A 10,332-nucleotide genomic window follows, 5' to 3' on the forward strand; every position below is an offset into this window, starting at 1 on the left:
CTCTCCTCCTCGCTCCTTGCCCCATCCACCGGGCTACCGTGTGTTCCTCAGCTTGGAGGTGCCAGAGAGAATGCGATCAGAGCTGAAAAGAAGGACCCCCAGGGTTACTGCCCCTGGTGAAAAAGTCAGTGAGAGATAGGACTCCCACCTGAGGAGAACCAGAGAGCTGGGGGTGGGGGCAGGTGGCAGCCTCTTTGGGCCAAGGAGATACATCTCCTCCCACAGGGCAGGAATTTGGGGGCAGTGGCTAGTTTGGAGGTGCTCAGCAGCTTAAGCCTGTGCCAGACGACAGAAGATGGCTGAAACAGTTTCTTGTTTTGTTTTGTTTTAGCCTTGTTAGTTCACACGTCAAAAAGTTCACTGAGGTAAAAGAAAAAGAAACACATCATGCAGTTTAGCACTGTTTGCCTTTGCAATTACCTATGGGGGTGGGAAGGGCACCATCATCTCCTGGGTGCTTGGAGCCTGCCACGGTGGCGATGCAGGTGCCCTTGCCCGGCACTGCCACAGCAATACCCAGGGGAGCTGGGGTTTGCCAAGTGGGCCCTGGCTCTGTTCTCAGTGCTCACCTGAGGCCCTCCTGCCTTATATGGGCACCAGGGTGTTCTGTGACCTTCCTCTTGGGCCTCTGCCTGGCAGGTGAGGGTCCTGGTGGTACATGGAGGATGACAGAAAAAGCCAGTGGAGTGAAGAGCTCCCCAGCCAATAACCACAGCCATCATGCACCTCCTGCCATCAAGGTCAGTGGCGAAGATGACCACACGACCAGCAACAGGTGAGTCTGCTGAGGCTGGATCGTTGCAGAGGTGGCCTTGAGGCTGCGACTTTCTCCCAACTGTGCCTCACTGTCACAGAGTAAATAACCTTTGGCTCAAGGACAGCCTCTAAAAGGACGACGGGGTTTCTAGGCATCTCCCAGGAGGGGAGAGTGCTAATAGGAGACAAGGCATGCCCAGAAAAAAAACCAAACAAACAAACCCTTGGTCACTTCTGCTCCTTCCTCTGCAGGCCACAGTCTGCGGCCGACGATGACACCTCCTCAGAACTACAGAGGCTGGCAGCGATGGATGCCCCCCTGCAGAGGAGGGGTGGCTTCCGCGGGTGGGTTTCCCCACTGCCCTGCTGCTACCCCTCCACCCCATGGGGCCTGTCGGATCATGGGGTCCTCTCGGTCCCACGGGGCCTCTCTAGCAAGACCTCTGGGAAGCGCTGCCAATGCTGTCCTAGCTCAACTTTTTCTCCGGAGGAGGCTCCTGTGAGCAGGCTCGGGGTGGCGGTGCAGGTTTCTCTTCAGACTTGCCTGTGGCAGTGTTGGGAGGAGAGATGCTTCCCAGCGGAGGGGTATAGGTAGAGGGCTCCCAGGTCTCCAGCCCAGAGTTGTAGGCCCCATGAGGAAATCAGGAAGCTTGAGCCAACCTTCCTCCTGACCTGTCCTCCCTTAGCATCATCTCCATCTTGCCCCAGAGACCCCCTGTTTGTTCTTCACAATCGACAGAGATGGCACCCCCTACAGGAAGTCTTCCCAGACTAGCCCCTTACCCCTCAAGCTGCTGTGTTGGGAGTCACACCCAAGCCCCATCCCCCTGTCCTCGGCGCAGGTCCTCTCTCCACAGCGCGGTTCTCTTCTCTCCCCTCTAGGATTGCCTGCCTGGTGGGGGTCATCAGAGAGTGGGCCAACAAGAATTTCCGCGAGGAGGAGCCCAGACCTGACTCATTCCTTGAGCGTTTCTGTGGGCCTGAGCTCCAGACCGTGACGACACAGCAAGGAGATGGCAAAGGCGACAAGGACAGCGAGGGCAAGGGCACCAAGTATAGCTGTCCGGCCTGTGGGATTGGAAGGGCTCCCGAGCACGCGATCGGAGGGTGTGGTGGGGTTTCTCATACCACAGTCAGGGGCTGACCAGGGCCTATGGCCTCTCTAACAGCCAGTGGCCCCCCTGCCATGGGAGCCCCTGCTGGCTTTTCTCACCTTAGCTGCCTGTTGCCGATGTCCTCTTGCCGCTCACCTGAATGTGGGCAGGGAGAGGGCTCAGCCAATGGTGCGCCAGCCCCAGCCTGGGTTCTAGCGGTCAGTAAATGCAGAGGAGGGTGCAAATAGGGAATGCTGTTGAGGGGATGCCAGTACCGGCGCCCACGTGAGCACAGAGGTGGGTGTTTGAAGAGGACATGCTGGGGGCTGCCTGGTGGTAGAAGGCCCAGAAACAACTGAACAAGACAGAACAAGCGGGGAGGCCAGAGAAGGCGGAGCTGGAGGGTCTGTTCTTTGAGGAATGAGTAGGCGACTGTGGATGTCTGGCCAGTAGGGGAAAAGAGCTCTTGCCAAGGCAGGACACAGCATCTGGGAAAGTGATTTGGGAGCTGGAGGCCGGGGACCAAACAGGGAGAGGGGGCGGGGGCGGGGACAGGAAGCACGTGGCGCTCGCTTGCTTGGAGCTCCTCTCTCTTCCCGGGGGGGGGGGGGGGGATGCGGGAACCGGCCCTGAGCCCTCATTACCGTGCTGTGGACGTCCCTCCCCAGGGCCTGGAGCCCGCCTCAGTGAAAGCACTAGCCCTCATGCGCCCTCTGGGCAAGAGACCTCCAGAGGACAGAAGAGCCAGTGGGCCCATGTGGGGTCTCTTCGCCCACCAAGCTCTACTCAGATGCACAGTGCCAGCTTGTGGCTTCCTGAAAAATGAGGCCCTAAGACAAGGCGTCCCTCACCCCACATATACCCTTAGGTGTTGCTTTTCAGGGTCCCCTGGCTACTGGAACCTGGGCTGGGGCCACACTGGGGATCCAGTTCCCAAGCCTGGCCTCTGTCTCCTCAGGAAGAAATGGGAACTATTTGTCTTGGACCCAGCTGGTGACTGGTACTACCGCTGGCTATTTGTCATTGCCATGCCTGTCTTCTACAACTGGTGCCTACTGGTGGCCAGGTGAGCAGGGGGTGGACACAGAGCTCACCCCAACCCAGCCCCCTTTCTGGATTCCCTGCTTGCCAGTGGCCCCTCCCTCTTCCCTATTGACCCCCAGCTCCTTCTACCCCAACCCGATTTAATATGCTGCCAAAAGCTTCATGTCTATCCTTTTCCTGGTGTCTGTAATCTCTTCCTACTTCCTCATCCACACCGATACTGTCCTAGGTGAGGCCGCCCCCGTCTCTCCCTGGGACAAGTACAACAGTCCTGCAGCCATTCCTTACAGACACTCTTGCCCTCTCTAATGCATCTTCCACGCTTGCAACTAGCATGGTTGATAGAAACTGGGATTTGATGATGTCAGGCCTCCCTCACAAACCTTTCAATGGTCCCTCATTGCCCACAGGATGAAGTTCAAGCGCTCAGCGTGGCCTTCAAGGCCCTCTGGACCTGGCCCTTCTCTCTAGCTCCACCTTCTGGACATACCCCAGCCCCAGCACTCACTACTCTTGGATCAGAACATGCTGTTTCCTCAAGAGAAAATTCCCTTTCCCCATTTTCAACCTATGGAGATTCTTCTTGCAGTCTCAGTTCCGAAGTCATTCTCCACATGTAGCTTATATACCTCTCCACATATACCTCAGTCATTCATTCAGCAAGGATTTGACTGAGCACCTACTGGGTGCTAGGCTCAGTGCTCAGGGCTGGGGACAATGTGGTGAAAAAGACACACGTGGTCTCTGCGCTCCTGGAGCTCTCAGGCTAGTGGGGGGCACTGACAGTGAACATGAACGAACCAATGCCCGAGACGAGTCCAAGGACCAGAGGCAGGGAGCTACTAGAGAAAGGGCACTCAGGCTGGACGTCTCTGAGGAGGTGGTACCTTGGCTGAGACCTGAGTGATGAGAGGAAGGCGGCTATTTAGATGCTTGAGGTTGGTGGAGGGAACATTCTGGGAGGAGGGAACAGCAAGGTGCCAAGGCGCTGCTTCAGGATGGCCTAGTGTGGCTGGAGGACTGCAGGTGAAGCGTCAGACAGGCTTTGTGTGCCAGGGGAGGGGGCTGGGTTTTATTCTAAGTGTAACCAAGTAGTCAGAGCTCAGGGCTCCTCCCTTGACTTGTATGCTCACTGAGTCATCATCCAGGGTTCTGTCCCTTCTTCTGCCCTCTCCCGAGGCCCCTACCCATCCAGTCACCAAGTCTCGTCAATTCCTCCTAAAACTCTCCTGCCGCCTCCAACCTCTCTTCATTCCCACTGCTTCGAGTCTAAGCCCAGCTACTGCCCTCTCTCATCTGGGTTGGCCAGTACTCTGCGTTGGGTTCTCAATAGGTGTGTGTTGAAGAGCCGAGCGTGGAAGCTACTCAGCTGTGTATTGTGTGCGTTCTTCCAACAGCTCATTTTTCATTCAACCCACTCTTGTTGAGCACTTGAATCCTGGGCTAAGATGTGCTCTGGGCTAAGATATGGGGCATGCAGTAATGACTAAGAGGTGGTCTCCGTCTTTTTGGAGCTCATAGTCCAGTGGGTGAGACAAGTAATCATCAGTAGTGATGTCTACATAATGATAAGGGTTGGAGTAGTACTTGCTTGTGAATATGTGTCTTCTTGGCAGCGGACTGACTGTGATTCCTCAGTGCGTCTGGTGGCCATCCCAAGCCCTGCTCACAGTGGGCAATCAGTTTGGGGACTTCAGGGGGCCTTGGCTAGCTTTATGGTGAAGCCCAGCCCTGTCTTCCTGCAGAGCCTGCTTCAGTGACCTACAGAAAGATTACTACGTAGTGTGGCTGGTGCTGGACTACTTCTCAGATGTGGTCTACATCGCAGACCTCTTCATCCGATTGCGCACAGGTAAGTGGATAACTGGGATGTGCAGGCAGGACCATGGCCCATAAGACCAAAGGCTTGGATCCAAATTCTCAGGAAGCCCTGTTGGCATGGTGTTGGCCTCAAATGTTTGTCTGGGACACAGGTTGGTGGTGATTTGGGGGTGATCTCTTAGGGTACTTACGGCCAGCCATGCTCTGTGAGTTTCCTATACCCCTCCTTGGGAAAGAGAGTTGAGTGATCACTTTGTTCCTTGCTGAACGTTAGTCTACCAGGAGGGACAGGCCTGAAGGCAGAGGTGATACGTTGGCTGTTTCTCCACCAGGTTTCCTGGAGCAGGGGCTGCTGGTCAAAGATAACAAGAAGTTGCGGGACAACTACATCCACACCCTGCAGTTCAAGCTGGATGTGGCTTCCGTCATCCCTACAGACCTGATCTATTTTGCTGTGGGCGTCCACAACCCTGAGCTGCGCTTCAACCGCCTGCTACACTTTGCCCGCATGTTTGAGTTCTTTGACCGCACTGAGACACGCACCAGCTACCCCAACATCTTCCGCATCAGCAACCTGGTCCTCTACATCTTGGTCATCATCCACTGGAATGCCTGCATCTACTACGCCATCTCCAAGTCCATTGGTTTTGGGGTCGACACCTGGGTTTACCCCAACATCACTGACCCTGAGCACGGCTACCTGTCTAGGGAATACATCTATTGCCTTTACTGGTCTACACTGACCCTCACCACCATTGGGGAGACACCACCCCCTGTAAAAGATGAGGAGTACCTATTTGTCATCTTTGATTTCCTGATTGGTGTCCTCATCTTTGCCACCATCGTGGGAAACGTGGGCTCCATGATCTCCAACATGAACGCCACCCGGGCTGATTTCCAGGCCAAGATCGATGCCGTCAAACACTATATGCAGTTCCGAAAGGTCAGCAAGGAGATGGAAACCAAGGTCATTAGGTGGTTTGACTACCTCTGGACCAATAAGAAGAGTGTGGATGAGCGGGAAGTTCTCAAGAAACTGCCAGCCAAGCTGAGGGCTGAGATAGCCATCAACGTCCACCTGTCCACACTCAAGAAAGTGCACATCTTTCAGGATTGTGAGGCTGGCCTGCTGGTGGAGCTGGTATTAAAGCTCCGTCCTCAGGTCTTCAGTCCTGGGGATTACATTTGCCGCAAGGGGGATATTGGGAAGGAGATGTACATAATCAAGGAAGGAAAATTGGCAGTGGTGGCTGATGATGGTGTCACTCAGCATGCCCTGCTCTCGGCTGGGAGTTGCTTTGGAGAGATCAGTATCCTTAACATTAAAGGCAGCAAAATGGGCAATCGACGCACAGCCAATATCCGAAGCCTTGGCTACTCAGATCTCTTCTGCTTGTCCAAGGATGATCTTATGGAAGCTGTGACGGAGTACCCTGAGGCCAAGAGGGTCTTGGAGGAGAGAGGCCGGGAGATCCTGATGAAGGAAGGATTGCTGGATGAGAATGAGGTGGCAGACAGCATCGAGGTGGATGTGCAGGAGAAGCTAGAACAGCTGGAGACCAACATGGAGACCTTGTACACTCGCTTTGCCTGCCTGCTGGCTGAGTACACAGGGGCCCAGCAGAAGCTCAAGCAGCGCATCGTGGTTTTGGAAACCAAGATGAAGCAGAGTAATGAGGACGACTACCTGTCAGATGGGATGAATAGCCCCAAGCCAGCTGCTGCTGAGAAGCCATAATGGCTTGGGCCCAACTGCCTCTCCAGCCTTGGCCTTGACCCCAGGGGCTAGAAGAGTTGTGTAGGTCCCCACATATATATATGCATTACCCCCATGCCCCCTTGATTTCTCCCAGAAGCCTCTCTGTCAGCAGGTTTTTGACTCAATCATCCAGAAGCCCTTCTCCAAGTCCAACTAACAGCCAATCTTGTGCAGAGTGCAGACCGTGTTTGGCTCGGCTTCCAGAAGCTTCAGCCTGTCCAAGTTTAAGGAAGGAAGAGGAGAGCAGCATCTCTCTGGGCTCCTTTGTACCTAGTCACCTCCCACTTTGTTCTTTTCTTTTTTAAAAAATTTCTTTTTTAATTTTTATTGGAATATAGTTGATTTACAATGTTGTGCTAGTTTCAGGTGTCAGTTATCCATATACATATACCTCTATCCACTCTTTTTTAGATTCTTTTCCCACATAGGCCATTACAGAGTATTGAGTAGAGTTCCTTGTGCTATACAGCAGGTTGTTGTTGGTTATCTGTTTTATACACAGTTCACTTGGTTCTTTTCTAATATGAGTTCTGAATATCTCCATTTCCCTGCATGAGTATGTAGTTCAAGCACTGGCGGCAGACACTTAGCACTGGTCTCAGTGTCTGTCTTCCAAGGCAGACAGAAGTATGGAGGGGGCAGGTAGGAGGTGCTCACTCCAAGTCCTGCTCTGTTGATCCGTCTGCCTGTCTGCCAACCAGGACTGCGACCCCTGAGGTCTTCTCTAGACCAGGCGGCTGGTGGTGCTCCTGGTCTCGAGTCCATTCCAGAGCAGGGAGTGAGGAGCTAGCAGTGGGCCAGCAGGCAGTGCCCGAGAAGGTGGTGGGCAGGAGCTCTGGCCATCACCTCTCTATGCAGAGCATTTCTGAAGAGGCCCTGAGGCTGGTGGTGGGTGGATGACTCTTCAAGTTAACATCTGCAGGAGAGACACTTACGAGTTAATAAATCCCTTTGAACTATTTGTGGTTATTGCTCCATGCTGCTAACAGTCTCTCCCTTCCTACCTCAACCCCTCTCTTTTCCCCATATTTCTCTTTTCCCCTTTCCCAGGACTCACTCCGCCTGGAATCCCCTCTGCTATCTTCTGCTGCCTGCCTAAGCCCTACTGGTCCTTCTGGACTCAGCTCAGGTAACAACTTGTTGGAGACGGCTCCCTTGACTGAACCGGCTCCCACACTAGGCAGTCAATCACCCCCTCTCTAGGCTGCTCGCACGTCTCCGTCCTGGCTCTTTATCACACTGGGTGGTCCATTTTGATGGATCCGGTTTCCAGACTGTGGGCTCTTTGAGGGCAGGGCCAAGACAGTCTCCTTCACTGCTCTGTCTGTAGCCTTGGAGACATGCCTGGCACAGAGGAGGAATTTGGAGGATGTTTATTCACTGGGGCAATAAGTGAACACACCAAAACTCCTGTTTCCATTTGCCAGAAGCCATGTCTTTACAGAAACACCGGCTATGTCTGCGGATTTGGGGAGGATCTCCTGAAGGCTTAGATACTTGAGTGGGTACCACCAGATGACCAGGAACCCCAAGGACAAGTGCTAATTAGTGGGCAGGAAGATCTAGGTGCAGACTCAGATGCCCTTGTGCATACCAGTTCTCTCTCTCTCTCTATCTCTCTACTAATTGTGGTTCAGTACACATAAAGTTTACTATCTTAAATACTTTTAAAATGCACGGTTTGGTAGTGTTAAGTACATTTACATTGTTGTGCAACCAATCTGCAGAACTCTTCAAACTGTGAAACTGAAATTCTGTCCCCATTAAGTACCAACTCCTCAGTCTCCCTCCCTCCAGCCCTGGCAATCACCATCCTACCTTTTGTCTCTATGAATTTGACTGTTCTAGATATGTTATATAAGTGGAATCATACAGTATTGGTCCTTTTGTGACTGGTTGATTTCACTTAGCATAATGTCCTCCAAGTTCATCGTGTTGTGAAAGGTGTCACAATTTTCTTCATTTTTAAGGCTGAATAATATTCCATTGTATGGATAGACCACATTTTGTTCATCCACTCATCTGACAATGGACACTTGGGTTGTTTCCATCATTTGGCTACTATGAATAATGCTGCTGTGCACATGAGTGTACAAATGTCTGTTCAAGTTCCTGCTGTCACTTTTTTTGAGTATATACCTAGAAGTGGAATTGCTGCAGCATATAGCAATTCTATTTTTGATTTTTTGAGGAAATGCCGTACTGTTTTCCACAGTGACTACACCATTTTACATTCCCACTAACAGTGTACAAGGGTTCCATTTCTTCACATCCTCACCAACACTTGTTGTTTTCTGCTTTTTTTTTTTTGACAGTAGTCATCTTAATGGGCGCGAGGTGGTGTCTCTTTGCAGTTTTGAGATTCATTTCCCTGATGATTATTGATGTTGAGCATCTCTTTGTATGCTTGTTGGCCGTTTGTTTGCCTTCTTTAGAGAAATGTCTATTTAGTTCTTTGCTCAAATTTTAATTGGATTATTTGTTTTTTGTAGTTGCTGAGTTGTAGGAGTTCTTTATATATTCTAGAAATTAACCCAAAACAGCCATATTATTTGCAAATTTTCCCCATTCCATAGGTTGCATTTTCAGTCTGCTGATCGTGTCCTTTGATGCACAGAAAAATTCTAATTTTGTTGTAGTCCAATTTATTTTTTTCTTTTGTTGCCTGAATTTTGGTGTCACCATTCATTTTTATTGGGATTCATTCTTCTAGCCAGACTTCTTTTTAAATTTAATGTAATTTCTTGGCCTCTTCCCTAGCTGGTAGTAATAAATCTTAATCCGGGGAAGACTTACTTGGAGTGATCTGGAACATTACCCGTGCCTAGGCCCTGGTCCCTGAGAGTGGCAGAGGTAGGGAGGCAGCATTCGTGATAGGCCAGTGTTCTGTGTATGCCCTCCCTTTTGGTATGGGACTGGAAGAAAAAGCTTTAAGCCCCTTCACTTCCGGAGAGGCTAAGCCACTAGGAGGTAGAAGCCTTGGAGACCCAGCCAGCTGCTTGCCCAGACTCTCATGGCTAAGGCTGCGCTAAGGACGTCAGTTTCCACCATGTGCTAGAACCGCATGTAGATGTTAGTTTTGTAGCCCTAGGATGGCACTGGGCCCAGAGGCAGGGGGAATGACTGCATTGAAGAATGTTGCCTTGGTTTCAGCAAGAAATCTGCAGCATTTCTCCCTGGAGCCTGGTTCACCCTCAGTCCAGCACCAACGGGTACATGACTTCCTCCTTCTCTCAGCCCCACCACAGCCTTCTATGCGAGGCTCCCTTGCACACTGGACTGCCAGTGTCTGTTTGGCAATTGGTCTCTTCTGATCTAAACACAGTTTGTTCATTGAGAAGAGGATGAAGGAGTAACAGCAAGGATATCCGTGCAACTTGGGGCGTGTGAGTGTGTGAATGCATGTGTACGTGCACCAATGTTAACCCCTGTGTGGATGCAGCGTGGACGCCTGAGTGGGCACATGGGAGTCAGCCTAGACAGACAGTGCTTATCTCTGCACCCTCCGTCAGCCTGTCCAGCCACCTCCTCAGTTCCTGTCTCTGCAAGAGCATGACTCTCTCCCGCTTGTCGCTGGTCGCCAACCCCGCTTCTCTCCCGTAACTGGCTGTAATAGAAGAAGTACATTTTCCATTATGTGTCGTATTTATTCAGCACAGTCTGATGTTCCCTGCTCTTAATTTAAAAATGGTTAAATTGGAATGTTTTTTCTTTTCCTCTGAAAGTACCCACCGAAGGTAAATTGCCCTATTTGTATATGGCCATCAAGTTGCACTTCTCTGCATTGGTGACCTTCTATAGGAAACAAAAGCCCTTTCTCCCGCCCACCACTTTCCCTCCCCATTCGGTCCGACCCCC

General features: G+C 51.7%; 1 protein-coding gene across 1 annotated transcript; it reads left to right on the plus strand.

Annotated features, from left to right (window-relative positions):
- Positions 1–665: 665 nt before the first annotated feature.
- CNGA2 (cyclic nucleotide gated channel subunit alpha 2) lies at positions 666–6,453 on the plus strand. The gene is made up of 6 exons (XM_068533426.1): positions 666–775; positions 1,009–1,101; positions 1,639–1,809; positions 2,809–2,916; positions 4,640–4,746; positions 5,048–6,453. The coding sequence occupies exons 1-6, from the start codon at positions 666–668 to the stop codon at positions 6,451–6,453; spliced, it is 1,995 nt and encodes a 664-aa protein (XP_068389527.1).
- The last annotated feature ends 3,879 nt before the right edge of the window (positions 6,454–10,332 follow it).

The sequence above is a fragment of the Eschrichtius robustus genome, chromosome X (genome assembly GCF_028021215.1).
Source record: "Eschrichtius robustus isolate mEscRob2 chromosome X, mEscRob2.pri, whole genome shotgun sequence".
NCBI classification, from domain to species: domain Eukaryota; kingdom Metazoa; phylum Chordata; class Mammalia; order Artiodactyla; family Eschrichtiidae; genus Eschrichtius; species Eschrichtius robustus.